The following is a 23,550-nucleotide window of genomic DNA, read 5'->3' as shown; positions in this document are numbered from 1 at the left end:
TGTGGTCTGAAGAGTTCACAACAAGCCACATGCAGGCTGGAGATCCTGGAGTGCCAGTAGCATGGCCAACCCAAGACAAAGGCCTTAGAACCAGAGAAACCAGTGGTGTGTCTCCCAGTCTAAGGCTGAGGCCTGGAGGCCACTGATGTATGTCCTGGAGTCTAAAGATTAGGTAGCCTGGAGTTCTGACATCCAAGGCAGCAAGAAAAGAAAACAAAAAGTCTTTATCCCCAGCTCACCTTCTGTATTTGCTCTCTGTGGGCCCCTGGCCAAGTAGATGGTATGGTTCCCAACCACTAGTCTACTCCCAACTAGTCACTCAGACTCCCACGCTAATTTCCTCTGGAAACATAAAATAATACTTTGCCAAGTTTCTAGGTATTCCTTAATTCAGTCAAGTTGACACTAAAAATAAACCACTCTAGCACTACTTTTATATTGAAATTACCAGTTCAAAGGCTCTCAAAAGTCCTTTCCTATTCCTCTTTAGCATTCCTCACAGTGGGTGGCACACCTGTAATACAGTGGTGCCCAATCAATGCTCACTCAATTCTCTGCTCCTTCTCCATAATCTTCTGAATGTCTGGATGGAGAAAAATGCAGTGTTTTTGCTAGAAATATTCCTAATACAGTAGCAGGTACTCCTTAAAAATGATGATTCAAAATTCTGTTTCACGGAGGACACAATTACTGAATTAAAGAAAACTTCTCTGCAATCTCCCTCCAGAGCTCCTGAGTTGGTGAGGTTACTGAAACCTAAACTGACCTAGCTTAAGGGAAATGAGGAATTTATTACAAAGATACTAACATGCCTCATGGAGCTCACAGATAGAGTGAGGCTAAAATTCCACAGTATGTACAACCAGCATCTAACTCTGTCAGGAAAATTATATCTCAGCTCTGTTCTTTATTGATTTATTCTTCTCTTTGCTGACCAGTGTCCTTTGTTTTTCTTGTTCAGATAAAGCAAAACATAACTGTCGAAGCTTCAGAATGCACATTGTTTTTACTCCAAGGACCCAAAAACAGACCGATATCGAGTTCCTAACTCCCATGGGAATGACTAATTGTTCTGATTTGACTGAGTGCCCACCTTAGACTGACCAAATACAGCTGGAGGTGGAGTTCAAAGATGGGGTCTGGGTATTGGGCAGACAGTCCCGTGGGTGCCCAACACATTTCAACTAATGCTCACTTCTAAAGAAAACCCATTGTCTAACTTCGCTATACAAATGCATTAATGAATAGTTCTCTAAAGTATAAAGTTTTTAAAACAGTAATGTTCAAGTTTATTTCTATTAATATTCCATGCTATCAATAGAAATTTTCCAAGTAGATGTGTTTGCTTTGTTTTAAAAATAAATGTATTTTATTACATGATATTATTGACAGTTTACATAAACAAAGTCATTTAATATATGCAAAAATAATTATAAAACACATTTTGAAAAGACAGGAAAGTACTTGAAATTCATCTTGACATCAGAATTTCAAAACACACCTTTAAAATTTTTAGTATCAAAGTGGAATTCCCAAGCCTGAGTTGGCTTGAGAGATTTATTGGTCAGACAACCTTGGTTCGGTAAAGAAGATACATTTATAGAATTGTCTTGTGTTTTAATTCAATAAGGGACATTTTCCCCAAACTCTTTTAGTATCAAAGAAGACTGGGGAAGAAAGAGGGTATGAATGATCCCTTTGGAGACTTTTGAAAATGTAGCACACATAACATGAGCAAATTGGATGTAAGCATGTGTCAAGGACAACAATTAAGTCAGAAGAAAAAAATCAATTGTGAACATTGTCAGTTGTTTGAAGTGGCTCTTATCCATAGGTGAACTATTTCTGTGTAATACATAGTCACTGCCTTCCGTCACTCAAAACACTAGAAAAAGATACACAATTTCAACTTTTGTCTGAATTCTCTGCTTTACCTTGACTTTCGGATTTACATTGTGAAGTAAAATTTTAAAAGATTCTGGAAAAGAAGCTAGTTGGCTGACAGTCACAAAATGCAGAAATTTGGAGACATTTTTCATTGGTTTTTGTAAGTGATTCTCCTAATAAATGTAGGAAGTTCCATGTTCTATGGAATATTGACTCAATGTTGATTTCTACTATTTGGAATTTAATGCAGTCTTTAGTAAAGCTATCATGAAGTTGAAGGAGCATTTGCAAGATGGTAATAGATGCTACGTTCATGCACCAAAATTCACCTGAGAGCATTCACAGATGCTGTTGCTTAGAAGGACACAGAATGAGGGGTGTGTTCATCACTAATGTCTTCCCGGGGTCTGCAGTGCTGTCACTGATATTGACAGCCTCTTCTGGTGCTTTATATTTTATTGAGCATAAATACTTTTTTCAGGGCTTAAAGAATGTCAGGAATTTACTTTTCCACCTCTATTCATTATTCTAACTATGGGGTTAATCTGTTTGTTTTAATAATGTAAGAATTTATTCATGTCATTGACACTTTATAAAGGAGCAAAGAAACATAGTAAAATTCAACTCCACAGAAAGCATGATGGTAACCGCAACATTCGCTGGGACTCAGCCTTCTGTGTTCCTGCAGGAAAATGGCCTTGACTTCTCAGAATCATAGCAAAATGCAGTGCAATATGAAATCTTATATCATTGAGTGAGGTCAGCAATGCAAAGTGACAAAAATGATCATTAAGAGCACCAACTTTAAATCTGGGTAAAGCTTGGTTCAAATCCAAGCTCTACCAATTCCTAACTCTAAATTTAGGTTAAATTATTTAACTTCTTTTGGCTTCTTTCCACACCTGGGAAATAAGGATCTTATGTGTCTCACAGATTATTGAAAGGATCAAATAAAATAACATATTTCAAATTCTTGGCACACAATATGTATATGAAAATAGTAGCTTTATTAATTCAGTCCCTAAGATCTAAACTCCTTCCCACTTTTTTACTTAACTAATAATCCAGGTGACAAAACTTATGTGAAAGTTTATTCGAATTCCTTTCTTATTGTTGTTACCTACTCAGGTGTTTTTTCCCCCCAATTATAGACTATAATAAAATTATTATTATTAAAAACAATAATAAACAACACAAACTGAAGATACAAATAAAAAGTAAATAGAATATTTAAAATTCATTTCAACTGGCTGTTTTCCTGAGACATGTTCTGTCCATTTTCAAAGGAGCAAGGCTTTTTATAACTTGCCACCAGCCATCAGCCTGTGAAAATAAAGAAAATAAGAGCAGCCATTTAAAAAAAATACAGTATGTAATAATGACAATAATTACAAATATAGAGGTAGTATTTGTGGATTCAATTCACTAGTGTGGTCTTTGTATTAGATTAGTAGAACATTATAATTTCTCAACAGGCATTTATTGCATCCCATTAAGCATCTGGGATAATCAGAGAAAGGAGATTCTTTGTATAGTTGAGAGGGCCATGGAAAGATACCACTCTCCTGCTGCATGTGACTGAGGAAACCTGTGGCTGGATTGCTGCTGGTCTTTCCTGTGATCTAGAACAACTGGCCAAGGATGAAGCCAACTCTTTGAACAGTGAGCGAAAGGGGAAAAATAATCTGTTTTCTTAGTGTGAGTCTCCGGTTTGACCAAGTGCAAAGCCTACCTTCCTCTGGGCTTCCATTCAAGTGAGTCAATACATGGCCTCAGTTTTAAGCCAGTCTGAGTCAGGTTGATGTTGTCCCACTAAAACTGTCTTGCTAGATTCTGCCAGTCCTGCTCTGTGTGCCCCCTAGTAGCTTTCTCTGTCTTGCTGCATATCCAGGGGGCTGGTTAGTACAGATGGCTCTCTGGATTCTGGTTGGACTCAGCTAGTAGAAAGTGCCAGTAGCAGGTCTGAAGGCAGGAAGAAGTCTTGGGTATTTCATTTGATGTTTCCTCTTCCATTGTTAAGGTCCCAGCAGTGGTTGTTTATTCAACTAGGTTCCTGCTGAATGGGTACTCCTCCAGCAAGCCTCTGGCTCTAGGGTAATTCTTACCCCAGAGCTCCCTGCCACTGCCAGACTCAGGCAGCCTCCACACTCCTTGGGGGTCACTTTCAACCGGTCCTCACAGCCCCCTCCATAAAATTCCCTGGGATTATTCAAGTGGATTTGTGATTCCTACTGAAATCCTGACTGATTCATTTAAAGGGCTTGGTAGAGCACTGGAATATGGTGAATGCTTAGTAAATATAAGTTAAAGATACCTCTTCCTTATGCCCCCAAATGAGGAAGAAAACATATAATCACTATGACCATGCAGAATTAGAATGAAAACTATGACAGAGTAATTTATTTGCCTTCAGGTTCTAAGGGGAAAAAAGAATCCAAATACTTTTAGGTGTTTTTAAAAATAATCAAATTTCAACCATCTCACCACTTACATTCACTGGAATAGTTTCCCATCTACTTACTCTTAAGCAATATTAGTCTCTTGAATGTCTTCATTTATAGGAGTTATATCTTTATCCAGAGCTTCCATTTCTTCTTCCTTCTTCTTTCTTTTACGGTGTTTCCGTAGAGGACTTAGAAAATGATATGTTAGAAATTAATATGGGCCTGTTAGTTCATGTGAATACAAAATGATTCAACAAAAGTGTATGGTTTTGTTTCTAGACTGTTAAAGATGGGTAAGTTGCTTTTTTTCTTAAATATATTGGATTTTCTTTTAAACTGTCTCTTTTTGTAACTCCAGTGATAACTACAATAGGCAACAGGATGGGTTGAGTATAGTTGTCTAAACAGGAAGAATATGGCTCATTAGTGTTGGTGGAGAATAGTTGGCACAAGAAAACTTTTCAGGGAGCATTATTTAGTGTATAGAAAAGAAACGGTAGAAACTTGGAACAGATATGAGAAAACAAGAGAGTGAACATAGCCTCTGAATTATTATTTAAGCTTCTAGACAGTCCAGCTTCCTGAAAGTACATTTCGAAATTCATGTTACAAAATAGGCCATTTCCAAGGTCTGCATAATTCTTTCTCTGCCCCAAACTTGGCATTATGAATATTTCTTCCTATCATAAAGTATATACGCTCAAAAGTATTTTTTCAATTTTATAATAGAAGAAATTCTACATATCAACTGATTTAATATTTTTGTTTCACAGAAAACTAAAGTTCAAAGGTATTAAGAAATTTGCCTGAAGTCTCAAAGATACACAATGACAGAACTGGGACAAAAAGTCAGACTCTGCTGCTGTTTTTCTCCCAAGAACATTGTAAGGAAAGGAATCATGAGACATGCACTTTGAGAGGGGAACACAACACAGAAGTAGATGCAACCATTTAGGAAGCTGGCTAGCTCCTCAAGACAAGAAGACGACACTTACACAGAACACCTTTTCACCATTCTATGTGGTAGTGCTGCTGTGGCTAAAAAAATTAAATTAAATTAAATAATCACTGCTAAGTACAGTGGCACACACACCTGTAATCCCAATGACTCTGAATGCTGAGGCAGGAGGATTGCAAATTCAAGGCCAACCTTGGCCATTTAGGGAGATCTTGTCTCAAAACAAAAATCATAAAGGGCTGGGAATGTAGCTCACTGGTAGAGCACCCTTGGGTTCAGTCAATGCCCAGTACAAAGCAAACAAACAAAGATCCTTACAGCAAGCCACTGTGCATCAAAGAAAAAGCATGCTGGTTCTTGACTCTCAAATTTGGGATTTAAAATGAAAAGTAGGGGAAAGAATGTGTAATCATTATTTGCACATAAAATAAATAATTGCACGTATCTTAATGTGGCCAACCTAAAAATTTTAAAACAAAATTTGTTTCAAATAATAATACTTGTTTCCAATAAAATGATAAAAATTGTGTATCAGGGGCTTCAATGTAAATAAATACTTCAATATTATTGATGGCAAGCATCAAAAATAGATTTATTTCAATTGAAGCAAAAGGGAAAGAGAAGGTAATAAAGAAGGAAGAAAAGAAGAAATGAAAACAAAGAGCAAGATAATTAAAATTAAACTTAAAAAATACTTACTGACAGCATGTGCAGACACCAATGACTAAAATGATAAAAATGACCATAACTGCTATCAAACAAATCACCAAAATCTGTCCTCTATCTCCTCTTAGGTAAAACAAGTCAACTCTCTCACACCTCGCCCCAGTGTAGCCTTCATTGCAGCTGTCAAGATAAAACAAGAGGGTGACAAGGTAAAAATGCAAGACTTAGGAGTCTCCCCTTCTTCTTCGAAGAAACTAACATTGTTTTCATTACTTGAAATGGATAAGAACACAGTTCTTTTAAAAATAAGAATAAAAAGTTGTCCTCCACTGGGTTCATGAGTAATTCTAACTTCTTCACTTTACTGAAACCCTGTCACTTAAACATTATTAATATGTCTTTTCTACATAAGCAAAGATACTTGTGATTAGGACTTGTTTTTGAAGTTTTAATCTCTGTGTTTGGAGAAGTAGGAAATGGTAAAATTCCCTCCATAGTATTCACTGTGCTTAAAAACCTCATGACAAGGAATTTTTAAAAATCCCCAGGATTTCCCATTTCATCCAAGGGCAATATACATAATGAATAGTTTCAGTGTGCCAAAGCACTCTTTAAAATAATTTTAAAATTACATTGTTTCATACAATCAAAGTGTGAAAGCTCTGAACCCAGGGTCCAAAAATAGAAAGTTCCATACATACTACTTCTACAGAATCTCCCCTTCCCTCTGCCCCCCTGTCCTGTCCTCATTTTCCTCCCCCTCCCCCTCCTTCTCTCCCCCTCCTCCTCTTTCTCCTCCTCCTCTTCTTCTTGTCTTTCTCTCTCTCTCTCCCTCCCTCTCTCTCTCCCTCCCTCTTTCCATCCCTCCCTCTCTTTCTCTCTCTCCCCTGATCCTTCAATATTCTAGGGAATATTCTTCTATTACTCCTTTTTTTTCTTTTGAGCGGGGAACCAGGGATTGAACTCAGGGGCACTTAATCATTGAACCACATCCCCAGCCCTATTTTTTTGTTTGTCATTTAGAGACAGGGTCTCACTGAGTTGCTAGGGCCTTGCTAAATTGCTGAGACTGGCTTTGAACTCACAATCCTCCTGTCTCAGCTTCCCAAGCTGCTGGGATTACAGGCATGTGCCACTGCACCCAGCCTCTTCTTTCCTCTTGCATTCACCACCTCCGCAACTACTTCTCCCCTCTGAAAAAACACAACTTGGCCTGTCCTATCCTGTTCCTTCATCTGGTTTTCTGTGGCCATGGTTCCAGATCTGTTCACCATTCCTTCCCCTCCCCAAGTGGCCTCCTTTTATTCCATGGCCTTCTTAAAGTGGAATAACCAATGTCAACTAGCTCTCTAAGTGGGGCTAGCTCCCTTCAATCTTGCAAGTCTCCATCAATATAATCTTCATATGGCGTCAACTCAGCAAATGCACTAAGTCTGAGGTGACAGTTATGAATCTTATACCCAGCTGGGACTCGACTAAGCAACACTAGATGAGAAACAGCTCAGTGATTTGTGGGCTACCCATAGAATTCTCTGACTTGTGACAGAAACTTAAAAATTACATAGAAATTTGTCTAAGGACATTTGAACCAAACTTATCTGTTGTAATCTCAGTACCTTTCCATTAATAAATATTTCACCTTTATTTTCAGGTGCACTGGAACACAAAGAGATACTAGCAATATGAAGAATTACTGAAGTGTCAAGAAGATTAACTTCTGCACCTTGAAAAGATTTCTGTGCAACTTAAATTTTCTTTAAGAAAGGATTTATTGCCTGGCTATTTTAGAGCCTATGCTTGACAAGAGCTGAGGCAGTTAATTCCTGCAAAGCCTGTATTTCTCAAGAAAGGAGATCCCTTAATGCCAATCTTTCAACTGATACAGTGTTTCAAAATACAAACAAAACCCAAGCTCCTAAACAACTATTGATTGAAGCTAAACTGTGATGCAAGCAAAGGAGAAAATATGTAATGTCACCTATTGCTGAAGGACCTAGAATAAGTGGGGGAGAATAGCCTCCTGCAGGATAGGTAGGTGACTTTACTCCAAGGTCCAAATACAAGGACAGCACTTAGAAATATCTTGAAATATCAAAAATTACATGTAGCACATAGGATTGAAAAGGTGTGGAAATTTCACTTTCATTTGCATGTAAGGGGAAGTTTTTAGTTTGAAGAATGTAATTAAATTTTGCAAATATGTATAGTCTCTTCCCAGTTAAATATTTCTTTAATAAATTTACTAAATATGGCATGTTTGTTGTTTTTTTGTTTGTTTGTTTGTTTGTTGGTTGGTACCAGGGATTGAACTCAGGGGCACTTGAACACTGAGCCACATCCCCAGCCCTAATTTGTATTGTATTTAGAGACAGGGTCTCACTGAGTTGCTTAGCACCTCGCCATTGCTGAGGCTGGCTTTAAACTCATGATCCTCCTGCCTCAGCCTCCCGAGCTATGGGGATTACAGGTGTGTGCCCTCACACTTGGTAAATATGACATTTTAAAATAACAATCGTGCCTATAAAAGACCCAACAATGACTAGCTTATCTATTACAATGTTTTTCTAATTATGAGCTCTGGGTTCAGTGGCTGAACAAGCTTGAACTGAATTTCTCAGTAAGTAGTGCTTCAGTATGTTGTAAGCCAATGAAGCCATGCTGGAATGTCAACCTTAACATACTTATAATTGCTCTCATATCATGTCAGTCTTCAGCTGACCAGTGACCTATTAGCTGATGGTTATTTTTAGCAAGTGTATTTCCCATATGGGAGGGGAAGAAGCCAAGGGAGCAAGATCTTAATGTTTACTACGTCATGAATAAATGTTTATCAAATAAACACCTTATAAAATAAAATTGGAAAACTGAGAATATTTTTTAAAGATTCCACAACTCTCTAGAGGGACTGCAAAACCAGGCTTAGGGGGTCACTGTTCTGAAATAATCACCAGACACTGTTCCAAGAGATTGACAAGTACTAAGTCCATCATTATAACAGGCTCTGAAGTTGGTGTCATTATCAGCCCCCTTCTACAGGTGAAGTGAGTGGGACTGTGATTCCAATACAGGCAGTCTGGCTGCCAAGCTTATGGCCTCAGCAGCATGTAAATTAACTGTGCTGCATTCATAAATGAAAATTATATATCTGGAAACAAATTATCCACATTCCAAGAAAATATGGAGAAACTAATAGGGCATTTGAATTATTTGAAACACAACTTGTTTTTTTTTTTTTTTGTGCATGTAAAAACTAGAGTCCATAATCTATATCTATGATCACAAGTGAAAGGAGATATTTCTGGTTTCCCAAGATGATGCTGTCACCAACGGTAAGACCGTTTTTGTCTGAATTCATGCTATACCAAACCATGAAAGGTCAGTCCTAGGTTGGATATCTGTCCACTCATCTCAATGATTATGGAACGTTTACTCCGAAATGTCGGAAACCACATAAGTGATTTTATGTATATTACTTGGATTAATCTTCAACCCTTGAGAGGAAGGTATTTTTATCCCTTTTAATAAAAACTGAGGGGCCTGGGTGGTGACTCAGTGGTACAGCACTTGCCTACCTAGCATGTGTGAGGCACTGGGTTCGATCCTTAGTACCACATAAAAATAAATAAATAAAAGTATTCTCTCTCTCTCTCTCTCTCTCTCTCTATATATATATATATATATATATATATATAAAATCTAGTTATTTATATAAAATAAAAACAAAGGTTTAGGAAAGGTAATTGACCCACTGTTTAGGTTTTGAAATTTGGCATAGCATTAGATGGGCTCAGGTAGAGATACTTATTCATTCCTTCATCAGTCATTTTTTGCACACCTATTAAATTTTAGTCTCCATGCTTACCACTGGAACACGAAAATGAGTAAGCTACAAGCTCCGCTCTCTAGGAATTCACAGCCACAGAGAGGTCATTCAAAGTCACTGACAGCTATGCTCTAGTGGATAAGTGCCTCCATTGAAGTGTGACTCGATGGCAGAGGCAGGGCATCTACTTGACACCTGGCTATGTGCCTGGGAAGGAGGAAGTAAGTGAGGGACCAGGTCCAGGAGGAGCTGGCATTTGAGTTGTATCTTAAACCATCATCAGGAATAAGCTCTCAAGCCTATGGGAAGAACTTGTATTATAAACCATGACTAGGGAGGTAGGACTTTAGGGGAACATTTGGGAATATGGTGAGAGGTATAGCCAGAAGTTAAGTCAGCATCAGAGGAGCCATAGAGGTCAAGGAAATATGTTTTAGCCTCAAAGTGAGTGGGACGAGCTGTGTGTTGATCCTAGGAAAGTAAATGACATATGGTGATTTTCATTTTAGAAAACAGCAATATTAAAAAAACAATAAATCTGCAGACATAGGGATAAGTTAGAAAAATGTTCTGGGTTAAAGGACATTGATATTTTAAAAACCCAATGTATGCCTCCAAGCCAGTAAATAATGAAATGAAATTTCAAAGAGTCAGCTCTGCCCTTCTTAGCACACCTCCAACACACTTTCCTTGATATTTTGCATTAGCAATTTTTATCCTTGCTAAGTATTATTCATGCATATTTCTTTTTAAAATTGAACATAATTATAATTAATTTTTTGATTAGAATTTTTCTTTTTCATTATTTTTAATTTTGTATGTGTTTTAATTTGTTATACATGACAATAGGACACATTTATGGACTCTGATAAATCATACATAGATGGGGGTATCATTTCTCATTTTTCTGATGCTATATCCATGACCTTTAAACTCCCCTACAAAATCAGAATCACTATTCTGAGATTCCTATGGAAAAAAACAAAAACTCTATATTGGGAAAACTGTGAAAAATAACAAACACTCTGTGAACTTCAGGTCAAAATTAGAAAGAATCACCCTGCTCTTCTATAAAGAAAATATCCCAGACAGCACTTCAGCGGGATATCTCGTTAGAAGAAAATAGAAATTTAAAAGATGCAAAAACTTTTGCATGTGCTTAGACTCTTAAATTTCCTAAAAGTTGGAAAGAGAGCTCCTCTCCCAGTCCCCAACTGTACTTAACCCGGCTCTGCTGATCTCTATTTATAAATAAGACTGACTTCTTCACACTTAACTGACACCTTGCAAAGGGAGCTTTTAATTTGGCAGGAATTCCTTCATATTTACATTAACTACGAACCACCTAACACATGCCAGAAGGATCTGTTTCCATCTGAACCACCCAGGAGATTATTCGAGCTGAAAAGCATCCTAACACTGGACAGAATCAGTTTTGCTTGCGCAAGGGAGCAGAGGACACTGCCCAGCCTGGAAGCGGATCTGCGCTCTCACAGGCTCATATTTCAGGAGGAAAGTCTGTGTCAGTCTCTCCATAAGTGGCTGCCGAGAGGGCCCTAAACAAGTGGCTGAGGGCAGGACCAGGCGGAACCATGTCTGCACAGATGGCATGGTTAGCTCAGACTTTCCAGCCCTGTCAAGCCCCAGGCTGTACAGCCCTTTCTGTACCCCAGGTGCAGCTTGTTCTGCACCCCTTTGCTTGCTGGCTACAGGGTTTCACTTACACACAGGAGGGTGTCTGCTCAGCAACCACGAAGCGGCATCTCCCTTTGATGCAGTAATGCTTGTACTGCTTGGGGCACCTAGAGAAGTGGCCTTTCCGCCTTGATTGTGTGGTGGTAGCTGGAAAACAAGAAAAAGTTCATTTGTAAATTGAATTTTATTCTCATCTCACTGCTGATTTTTCTGAAGAATATGTTCCAATCTTTCATCTGCCCTGGACACACTAGGATAAAAGTCAAACTTTTGCAGCCCTCAAATAGCACTAGAGATTGGGTAATAGGGATTGTGGTTGGAATTTTCATATTGTACTTAAGACTTATGTCCAACCTGTCTCTCAGAAACGTTGGTATCTTCAGTGGGTAAAAGAGAGATATGATAATAAAGAAGGCTTTGTTGTCATGAATGTTTTGAGAACCTCACTCTAGAAAGGAGTTGGTTGCTTGGTTTCTGTTTTTGTTGCTGCTAAGTTGGGGTTTTGTTTGTTTGTTTGTTTTAACTGAAACACATAGTGTTTACTGACTCTGATATATTTATTTTTCATATATCATCTCACTGAACAATCACGACAGCCTTATAAGGTGAGCACCATGCAAATCCTAACTTATAGGTGATCAAAGCATAATACAGATTAAGATTAAGTCACTGTCCGAGATCACGGTTAAGAGTGATCGAAATGGGACATAGCCCAGGCTGTCTTGCCCCAGAGCTCATGCTCTTGACCACTACCCTCCTGCACTGTCAAGACAGCTTGCTCAGCAGGTGTCTGACCTCCACTCTCAGCCTGGGGCATCCAGTGGGAGAGTGTGCCACTCATTGGGCCCATGGAGGCTTTCTCTGAAGAAGGAAGAAAATACTAGAAGCTTCCTGTCCTGGATTTCAATCCTGCACTGACCTACCTGATTTTTCAACTAAAAATACTAATATGTAACAATCCCCCTATCCCTCACATGTAAAGTTTCAGTACATATTGATTGTCCAGAAAAACAGTATAGAAATAATTCACTAGCTGTTTCATCTGTTGGTTCCCAATTAACGTCTGCTTACACCAAGAGAAAATAACACACAAGCCAGTTCCAACACAGGATCAAACTGTCCAAGTTCACAGGATGACCAACAGCTTGCAGCAGTCGGACATCTGAAGACCATTCAGGGTTCACTTCAGAAGGACATTTCACACTAGGTTTGATAAGGAACCTGGCATCCCAGTGACATTTAATCATTCTTTTATTTAGTAGCAATGACTACCAGACTTCTTAATATATGAAATCAATACATGTAATTACACAGGACCATGAGAAATAAGAATTTCAAATGACTTTGAATCACCTATATGCTGCAAATTTTTGTGATGTTCAAACACAGTACAGTCATCCCTTAGTATCTATCAGGTATTAGTTCCAGGACCACAGGCAGATACCAAAATCTAAGGATGTTTAAACCCATTATATAAAATGGCGTAGTATATGTGCATATATGCTTTATCCCCTCATATATTTAAAAATATCTCCAGATTAATATCTAATATCTAATCTAATATAAATGTAATATCTAGTATAAATGCATTGTAAATAGTTGTTATAGTGTGTTAGAAAATAATGACAAGAAAAAAAGTTTTGTCAAGACAGAAACAATTTATGCAGGGTATTTTTAATCCACAGTTGACTGAATCTGTGGATGGGGAACCCACAGATACAGAAGGCTGCCTGCTCAGAGTTTCAGGGGATGGCAGAATGTTGCTGAAGAACTGGCTGACCTGGTTTTGTTTGTTGACTTGGTTACCACCCAACTGCTGCTCATGCCAGATATTTGCTCCCATGAACATTAGTCCATGGGAATCTTATCAGAAGGACTGAAAATTCTAGAAATAACTGCACAGTGTGTCAAAGGCAAATAAGTCATCTTGACAAATAACTTGATAAGTGAACTCCCATCCATTAAATGCTTTCTAACACTATAAAGAGGAACTGGAAAAATAAATAAAGGAGGTCCTACCTAACCATCTTAAATTGGTGCAATACAGGAAATTAAAAACAATGCAATCAACCAAAAAACCATCATTGTAATTGCAAAATGCAATTGTAGTACACTGGAAATGATGGAAAGAACACTGGATTAGCTGAAGGAAAAATAGTGTTTGCTTCTCAATTCTGCCTTTCATTAGCTGCAATTAAGATGTCTGAGTTTCAGTGAACTGATTTATAAATTAAAGATGATAACTGCTACCTTAAAGAGCTATTAAGATAACATACTATATATGTGTGTGTGTGTATAATTACATATATATGTATATAGATAGATAGATATTCATATATATGTGGAAGTTCCTAGTAGAGTTCCTGAAACATTGAATCCCCAGCAATGAGGTGTTTCTAGAACACTGAAAATCTTGGTAATCTTAAGAAAAATCTTGTGTAACCATTTGCTTTCCTAATCAGAGAAAAATTTCTATAAAGTTTAGATTTTAGGAGGCAATAAGCAATTGATTTAGTTAAGAAGAATGTTAAGAGCAAAGAAAGTCACAGGATCAGGAATAAGAAGGTTCAATGCCATGGATAGTAAGCAGAGGTAATTGAAATGGAAAGGTCCTGAAGGGGAGGAGCCCAGGACAGCTGTGAATAGATTTAGAGACCTGGATGTCAGCAGGCTGAAATGAAATACAGGGTGAGAGAGAGCTGAAGATGGTTCTTATGAATTAAATTAAATTAATTTTGAAAAAATACTTTAAACTATAAAGTGTTCTATTGATGCATCAGATAAGACAGTGAAGAGTGGATGAGAGCAAGAAGATAGAGGGGGCTAGAACACCAGGGCATACCTGAGCCAGGCAGACAAGTGTGATACAGGCCTGGAACATGGCAATGGAGGGCAAAGAAATGAATTCAAGAAGCAGCAAGACTTACAGACAGATCTGGCCTGCTGCAGAAAGGCTTCTTTGATTGGCCAGGCATACTTGCCTTTAAGTATAAGCCATTTGGCTCTGTATCCCAAACTTTACTGATGCTGCTAGTTGCTGTGCCCCTTTAAATGCACCCAATTTTTTTAATAAACACCACACAGAGTATAATTCCAAAAGCAAATTAACCAGCAGCTGCTGGATGCAGTGATTTGATCAGTCTCGGCCCATCCAAGCAGCACAAATCCATGCCAGCAACACGGTTGCCAGGTCCTGTTTTGATCACTCACAGAACTCCCTCCTTTGCCAAAGAAGCATGCTCTGAAGTATTCCCAGCATTATTTGAATTTAAAACCTTTCCATGCCATCAGGCAGAAAATGTCCAGTGATTTCTCTATGGAACTTTCAAACCTGAAAGAAAAACAAATCATGAATACTGCATCTAAAACCAAACCAGACCAAACCCAAATGGGATCCTTGTTTCCTCTCCTGGAAATGAGAAAGTTGATCAGCCTTCTCCCTTGAGAACTGCACCTTAAATTCCAGTTGCTCCTTTTCAAAATACATCAAGGTCATGCTAACTGAAAATTGAGCAACTATAAAGCCAAATGTTTTCTGCTTATCATGAGACCTGATGATAAAGACACAGGAGTGCAAAACCAGTCCTTGCATTCCAGAATATTCATTGAGAAGAAAGAAAAGTTACTTCTATGACAAAATAATGATTATTTTTTCTGGAGGGGTGGTGGTTACTGGGGATTTTACTCAGGGGCATTTGACCACTGAGCCACATCCCCCGCCCTAGTTTTTGTATTTTATTTAGAGACAGGGTCTCACTGAATTGCTTAGTGCCTCGCTTTTACTGAAGCTGGTTTTGAACTTGCAATCCTCCTGTCTCAGCCTCCCAAGCCACTGGGATTATAGGCATGGGTCACCACGCCCAACCCAAGTGTTATTTTTATTCTTGAAAACTCAAGGAAAACTCCTATGGCCCTGGGATGGTGAAATGTAATTGATGACTTTTCTTTCCACCTTACCTTGCCCTTTCCAACACACATTCCCTAAACTGATGCGTTCCCCTTGGGAGTGAGATGATGCTTCAAATTTTCACTGAAAACCTATATTTACGGATTGGCTAGTCCACAATGAAACCCGAAGAGTACTACAGGTGATGGATTGCAATCTCTTCATCAGACAATATTTTCCAAAGATTCTAAAGCAATTAAAACAAGCATTAGGGTTACTGTAGGTCGATATAAATAAAAATCTGACTTTAAGAGTTTGCAAAAAGAATCAGAAGCAAGGACATCTTTTTTAAAATCACTGAGAAGTGGTCATCCTCCTTGGGTCTATGAATAGTGAGATGAGCTGTAATAGATCCCTTTGGGCTAAGCCAACATGGAGGAATATAGAAGACCCCAAGTGACTTATTTCCAATATGGATTTTTCCTCAATTTGATGGATGTTTTGATTAAATATAGCATGATTTCTTTGTCCTTCTGTGTATGATTCTAATTCTTATAAAGAAAGAAGATTTGTGACACCTTTGTGACTAAAACTCTTTAGAACGAATACATTAGGTCTATTTTTTCCTAAAACCCTCACTTAATGTCAAGACAGCGCTTATTAGAAATCTATATGATGATTCTGTAAATGACAAATCAATTCTAAGGGCAATTAATACTATAATTATTATTACAACACTTTTTGTAATACATGTTACAAAGGTTACAATTTCATAGTATTTCTAGCCCCTTATTTAGATACATAGTTAAAATTCCATGTAAGAGAGTTATAAGGGATGCTAGATTTTGAAGTAGAAGTCCCACAGGTGTTAATAAGGAGAGAGGGGAAGGAAAATAAATAAGTCCTAATCCATCCTTCCACACAGGTATATGACCTACAAAAGGTAGAAGTGCACAGAAGAGAATCTAAGAATTTAGAGAAATGTCCTCTGAGCTTATGAAGTAGAGCCAAAGGCTTTGATATTATACTCCTTGGCTTCCAGGCATCTTCCCAATAGGGTTTTCCCTGATTTTACAACCTGCTTAAGCCAAAAGGTGAGATAGAAAGTTTTATATTTTTTAAGTTAATTTTCCTCCTTATCTTACCAACTAACTGTGATTTTAGAGAATGGGAATTCATGGTGTCCTTGAAGAAAAGCAAAATTTGAAATTTTATTATAATATAGGATTCCCGCTTGTCCTATATCTAATGACATTTGCGATAGAAAAGTAAAAGAGGAAGTTGTGTCTCACACATTCACTCTTACCCCTTTCTAAGTTACTGGGAATGCATGGGTTGGGGAAGGCAGCAATACAGGCAGATCAGCAAGTCATCTTTTAACCAGGTTGGCCTGTGGGAGGTCTCAGGTCATTAGAGGCATGCTTTCAAAGGGGTTGTGAGACAACAATCTCTTCCTCTCTCTTTGCTTCCTGGCCACTGGTGAGCAGCATCCTCCCCCAACAAGGCAGATCACAGCCTTGTCACAGACCAAAAGCAATGGGGCCAACCCATAGACGGAATCCTCCAAAACTAGGAGACAAAATTAACCTTCCTCATTAATAAGCTGATTATATCAGTTATTTGTTACAGTAATAGAAAGCTGACTCATGTGTTGAAGGGTGAGTATATCTTCATGCATTTAAAATTGCTCAAGGCTGGTAGCCAATAAAGATCAATGGGCAGAAAGAAAGCTTGTATTCCTTTTGTATGTCAGGAATACACATTATGCAATTCTAATGTATATGATGGATCCTTTGCTGATTCTCCCTTGCTGATTCTTCCTCATCTCACTCACTCTCTACAGTTTTACAGTACAAGGGTGCTCCATGTTTACTCATCTCTTCTCTCCACACTCCTTCCCTGACTGGTTTCATCATCTCCTTTCTGTAAAAACATCTTTAGGGCTACAATTCCCAAATGTAGTTTCCATCCCAAGTATCTTCCCTCAATGCCGACAATACAACTAGGTCCAGTTGGACTCCAACTAGCATTTCAACTTAACCCTTCCAAAATGTGATCCTTGATTTTTCCTTCAAATGTGGTCTTTCCTTAACTCAGTAAATAATAGCCATTATTTCTGTTATTTAGATAAAATATTCTAGCACTATCTTAACTTCTTTCTCTCTTGCTCTACATCCAATTCCTCAGCAGAATCTATTGACTGCATTAAGAATACATGTAGAATTACCCAATTATCTCCTCAACCCTGGTCTAAGCCATTTCTAGGCTGCAAAAAGTCTCCATGGCAACACGTAACTCATCTCCCTGCTGCCATTGAGGCCCTCTTCACTGCCTAGACTGTGCAAGAAATCAGAGGATGCTGTTAAATTAACTCAGAGTAAAAGTTGATGTCCTCTGAGTCCCTGGCAAGGCCTCGTGGGACCTACCTGCTGACCATGTCTCCACTGCCTTTCTGACCTTATCTTTACAGGTATGAACCATTCATCCAGGGCACCTACAAGAGCACCTTCTGCTTAGGTGCAGGTGATCATGAGTATTAGCGGAATGGATAAACGCCTTACTCGGGTTGCAAAATGGCAAATTAAAAATGGAATCCTTCCTTAGATAGTGAAAATTAAATCATAGAAACAACTGGACACAGAAAAGATTCCTGAAGATCACCCAATTCACGTTTTCATTTTACAGGTTACAAGCTCAGTCTTTGAAAGTTTAAGTGACTTACTAAAGATCACAAAGCCAGTTATTAGAAGAGACCTACTCCAGCTCCATATCAATTCCTCTCTCAAGAATCTTTTGTCCAAGCAACGTTCCTTTTAAGTATTTCCCTCATGTTTCACATTTTTATATTCCCACATGATTCTAAGCAGTTTAGGAGATGATCTCTCCAAAGTCATGTTAACTGTGTGATCTGAAACAAATTAGTCTCTCTGTGCCTTGATTTTTTTCATCTAAAAAATGGATAACAAAGACAAAATTATAAATTAAGTGAATTTATATATGTAAAACAGTAGAAAGGTATTTGGCAATTAGCAGAAGTTTGATAGATGATGGGTGCTATTGTTTTCTTTTAAGTGTTATTGGTATGATGTGTGGACCCTAGATACATGTTAATGTAATATAATAAACATAGCAAAAAAGGGAAGAAAACAAAATAAGGAAGGAAACAAAGACAGAAGGAAAGAGGGAGAGAGGGAGGGGAAGGGAAAGAAAAGGAAGATGGTTTATTTAAAGTCAGTTAATTATAACGTGAGAACAGGCCAATCCAGTTTCAATCCTGAAAGATCACTCAAGCGTGTTCACCATAGCATGTGTATTGCTTTTAGGTGATATTTTAAGGCAGTGCACTGAATTAGCCTGCTAATATGAAAGGATAATGATAATATCAGATAACAGCACTTCTGATGACACAAAAATTTGGAAGCCCATTTTCTGGTTAGCATTTTCAAAATCAATTCCATTGATTTTCATCATGTTTAGAATCATCTTTTGGGAGGGGTTTTGCTGTTTTCTGAGTAGATTAAAAATAGACTATTATGAAAAGGAGAGTAAACCAAAGAAATACTGAATATTTCTGGTTTATATTTCTAGTTTCTCATTTGATTCATCAATACTGTCCAAAGTACAGCCAAGCTAGAATCCTTTCTCGCTCCATTTCCTGGACATATTTCTCAAATAGCAAAAGATATTATTATATTTTCAAGAAGAACAATATCTTATCCAGAAAAATCCAAAATTGTCTTTCTGACATCAAATTGTGGCAAACAAACTCTAGTCCTCTACCAAGCTACTAATCTAGTTGTGCTTTAATTGTGCTAATAATGTTACTTGGGTATCATAAAATCTAGAAATGCCAACCTGAACTCTTAAAAAGGAGTAAAATGGATAGAAACAAAAAATGATGGTGAGACACAAGAATCAAGGATTCTTCAATTTGGAAGCTGTAGGAAGAAAGCAGGATATGACCAAAAAAAATTATTTGGGCATTTTTTGCAGATCACCTCTGAGAAATTATGACTAAGGGAAATTCCTTGAGCAAAATCCAGAGAAAGGTATGGATTTTAAGAGGGGAACCAATTTCCTCACTGATCTTCCTAAGTAGAAGAGAAGAGGAATCTAAAAGTCCAAATATTATGCAAGTAATATAAAATTAATACAATTTTAATTTTTAAAATTTGAATTTAAAAAGTTAAATATATAGACCATATTCCACAGTTTCTACCCTCTGAGCAATTGGCTTTTGTACAATGGGGACCATGCGAGAGGTCAAGTGTCACTGATTACTGGGGGAGTATGACAGAGGGAAGATTTGCATCCATGGGACAGTCTTTAAAGGAAGACAGTTTGGTGCTGGAAGAAGAAAGACACCTGAGATAACAAAATGGCTGTGAAAGACTGAGGATTACTCTGTTTGGGGTTTCCTTAGCCCCTCTTTCATTAAAGGTTATTGGGGGAAAATACAAAAACAACATCTATTTGTATTACATAGAAAATTAGAAAACAGGGAGTAACATCAGAAAGACAGCAGAATAAAGAGGCTTCAACTCTCCTCCCCTTCCCTGAGTCATCAACAACATCAGACAAATTCCCTGTGTGAGCCATGCAGAAATTCACTGAAAAGCTCCTGTACTCGAGATGAGTGCAGAAACCCGTGGAAGCCAGCAAGGAAAGTCATCAGAGCCTCTCACCTCAGTCTCTACCCAGAGTTCAGTGCCATAGGATCAGAACTACCTGCTCCCTGCCTCCCAACTCCATATCCTAGCTTCTTCTTTGAAAGAGAAAGATTCAGACTGCATATCCAATACCCCAGCACTTACAGGGGCTTCCCAGAAGATTGGTTTCTGTCTTGCTTGTTTTGGAGCACACTCTACCCACATGGGACCAGTGATATCAGAGACAGCAGTTTACACGGGCAATTCCCTGGCTCATCCTCTGGCTCAGCACAGAGTAAGCAGAGGAAGAATACCAGCGCCCACCTTCTCCCCAGGGAGTAAAAGAGTTGAACTTCACATTCAATATATGACTTGTCCTATTTCATCTGAGGGTTGACAAATGACATGTTTCTGTCTTGCCTCTTTTGGAACACTGACAGGACCCAGCATACTCTACTGGGAGCCAGTAAGAACAGAGACCACGGCCACAGTTTGAACTAGCAGCAATCATGCACCCTCCACTAAGTTATCACAGAATGAAAGCGCCAAAAGACCTTTTCTCAGATTCTCCCTGTGGAGAGAAAACGTCAGGAAGACTATATAAGGACCCAATTCTTCCCAAAGCTGTCAAGAGACTGACTTTGGTCTAATTTGTCTCAGAGCACTGATGAGACTTGGCATTCTCTTGAGTCCAAGGGCCATTAAGAACAAAGGAGTCAGAGTAACTAGCATGGAAATTTGAAAGGTCCTGACAATATCTAACTGGACTGATTGATGAGGGTCTCGTCTCATATAAGCCAGCCTGCAAAAATTGTGAGCAGTAGGTATTTTCTTCAATATTCAAATACCAGCAAAAAAGAGTCAAGGGAAATGAAGAAAGAGTGAAAAATGGCACAAAGAAAGGGTCAAAATAAACTAATCCCAATGATATGAAGAAATATACCTGACAGAGAATTCAAAATAAATGATCATAAGGATACTGAACAAAGTCAGGAGAACTATGTATGTACAAAGTAAAAATTTTGACAAAGAGAGAGAAATGCTTAAAAATATTAAACATAAATGTTGTTGCTGAATAATAATGAAACTGAAAATTCACTAGAAGTTCAAAAACAGACTATGTCAAGCAAAAAAAAAAGGTCTCAGTGAACTTGAAGAAGTCATTGGAAATTGTACAGTTAAAAAAGAGCAAAAAGAGAGAAAAAGAAGCTTAAAGGATGATTTAGTCAACTTTTTTTTTTTTTTCTGCTATGAACAAAAGGCCTGAGAAGAACATTTTTAGAGGGGGAAATGTTTATTTGGCACTCACAGTTTCAGAGGTCTCAGTCCATAGACTGGGATCCATTGCTCTGGGTGCTAGGTAAGAAGGGTAGAAGAATGTTGTAGAGAAAAGAAACTCAGTACATGGCACCAGGAAGTAGAGAGAGATAGTTCCACTCTCCAGGGACAAAATGTATATCCCAAAGGCACACTTCCAATGACCCTCCTCTGCCAGCCATACCCCACCTGCTTATGGTTACCACCCAGTTAATACCTATCAGGGGATTAATACCTGATTAGGTTAAGGCTCTCATAATCCAATCATTTCACCACTAAACTCTCTTGCATTGTCTCACACATGAGCTATTGGTGGACACCTCATATCTAAACAATAACAACGGACCTACAGATCACCATCAAGAAGCTCAATATATAGTTTATGTGAGTATGAGGGAAACAAAATAGAGAAAGGGCAGAAAGCTTATTCAAATAAATTATGGACAAAGTTTTCCAAATCAAGGGAAATAAATGGATATCCATACCCAGGAGGTCCAGTGTATCCCAAATAAGAGGAACCCAAAGAAATCCACACCAAATCTCATTATAATCAAATGGGCAAAAGTCTAAGATGAAGAGAAAATATTTGGCAGCAAGACTTTTCATGTACAAAGGAATCTCCATTACACTGTAAGTGGATTTCTCAGTAGAAATCTTATAGGCCATAAAGGAGTGAGATGACATAGTCAAACCACTGAAAGAAATCATCTGCCAACCAAGAATACTATATCCAGCAAAACTGACCTTCAAAATCTAAGAAAAAATACAGACTTTCCCAGACGAAGTCAGAGGTTTTACCACCTCCAATGCTACCTTACAAGCAAAGTAATGTGGAAGTCAAAGAACGCTAAATAGTTATAAAAATCCCAAGAAAATATAAACCTTATTGGTAAATGTAAAATATATAGACAAATACAAAAACTTCTATTACTATAATGAGAAAGATATATTACTTTTAATTTTAGTTTAAAGTTAAAAGACAAAAGTATAAAATGGTTATAAATATAAAATATATTAATGGATATACAATAGTGTAAAAGTGCAAATTGTGATATCAATCACAAGGTGTAGAACGAAAGGAAGTAAAAGGATGAATTTTTTATGTGATTGAAGTTAAGCTGTTTCCAGCTTTATATACTCAATCTTAATTGTATTTTATGAAAGTCCATGGTGACCACCAATAAGACATCTATAGGAGACATGTAAAAGGAAAAGAGAAAATAATCAAAGCATATCAATAAAAAGAAAACGTCAACAGAACATAAAGGAAAACAGCAGGAGAGGAAAAAGACTACAGGATATAAAATAATTAACAAAATAGCAATAGGAATTCCTTCCCTATCAATAATTACTTTAAATGTAAATAAGTTAAACTTCCCAATCCTATGCTATAGAATGGCTGAATGGATACAAAAACACAAGATTCAAGTCTATGTCTTGCATGGCATGGAAATGAATCACTTTAGATTCAAGAATGTATGGAGGCCAAAATTGAAAGGATGGACAGAGCCCATACAAAGGGTAAACAAAAGAGATGAGAGGTGACTAGACATATATTAGACAAAATAACCATTAATTCAAAATCTGCCACAAGAGATCAAATGAGAAAGATAGACGTTGTACTATGATAAAGTTTTTATTTTACCAGAATGATAAAACTATTGTAAATATATATGCATTCAACATTATAATATCTAAATATATGAAGCAAATATTGACTGACATGAAAGAAAGAGATAATTCTCACCATGCATTAGTTAGCAATTGATTTGTACAAGTCCAGTAGACAGAACACTCATACAACAAGCAAAACAACATTATTTTCACAGGCAACAAGGAGCAATAAAATACTAGGATTTGTGGTGACCACCAAAGCTCAGGAAAACTACACAGGGAGAAAGGAATCTAATCTGCATGTGTTCCATGTGGTACTGAAGTTGAGGAACCCTGAAAAGCAGCTTTCCCTGAGATTTACACAATGGGTAAATGAGACTCACTAGGATAAAACTCTGCAGGATCTCTTCTTCTAGCAGGGACAGGAACAGAGCCCAGGCTATTCCTGTCAGTTACTCCTGATATGATATGAGTGTTCTGATGATGATTTCTAGTACATTCTACAGTTTTTCCTGGGAACTAATTACAGGTAAGAAAAGGAATATATTTAGGATGGTCCAAGACCATCTGGGAAACTTTTCTCTAGATGGCAATACCATAATATTAGAAGA

At 37.7% G+C, this 23,550-nt stretch overlaps 1 protein-coding gene across 2 annotated transcripts in view; it reads right to left on the bottom strand.

The window, feature by feature from the left end:
* Positions 1–1,556: 1,556 nt before the first annotated feature.
* Btc (betacellulin) overlaps positions 1,557–23,550 on the bottom strand; it is a 51,714-nt gene continuing 29,720 nt past the window's right edge. Inside the window, exons 3-6 of one of the 2 annotated variants that reach the window (XM_026408470.2) lie at positions 11,503–11,620; positions 5,989–6,135; positions 4,409–4,519; positions 1,557–3,210 (exon numbers count right to left, since the gene is read on the bottom strand). In XM_026408470.2, the coding sequence (XP_026264255.1) occupies positions 4,411–4,519; positions 5,989–6,135; positions 11,503–11,620 (374 nt within the window). In that variant the 3' untranslated portion in view covers positions 1,557–3,210; positions 4,409–4,410. The remainder of the gene's footprint in view (positions 3,211–4,408; positions 4,520–5,988; positions 6,136–11,502; positions 11,621–23,550) is intronic. The other variant, XM_077803420.1, reaches the window with a different exon arrangement.

The sequence above is a fragment of the Urocitellus parryii genome, chromosome 10 (assembly GCF_045843805.1).
Source record: "Urocitellus parryii isolate mUroPar1 chromosome 10, mUroPar1.hap1, whole genome shotgun sequence".
NCBI classification, from domain to species: Eukaryota; Metazoa; Chordata; class Mammalia; order Rodentia; family Sciuridae; genus Urocitellus; species Urocitellus parryii.
This window is presented reverse-complemented; position numbering and strand designations above follow the sequence as displayed.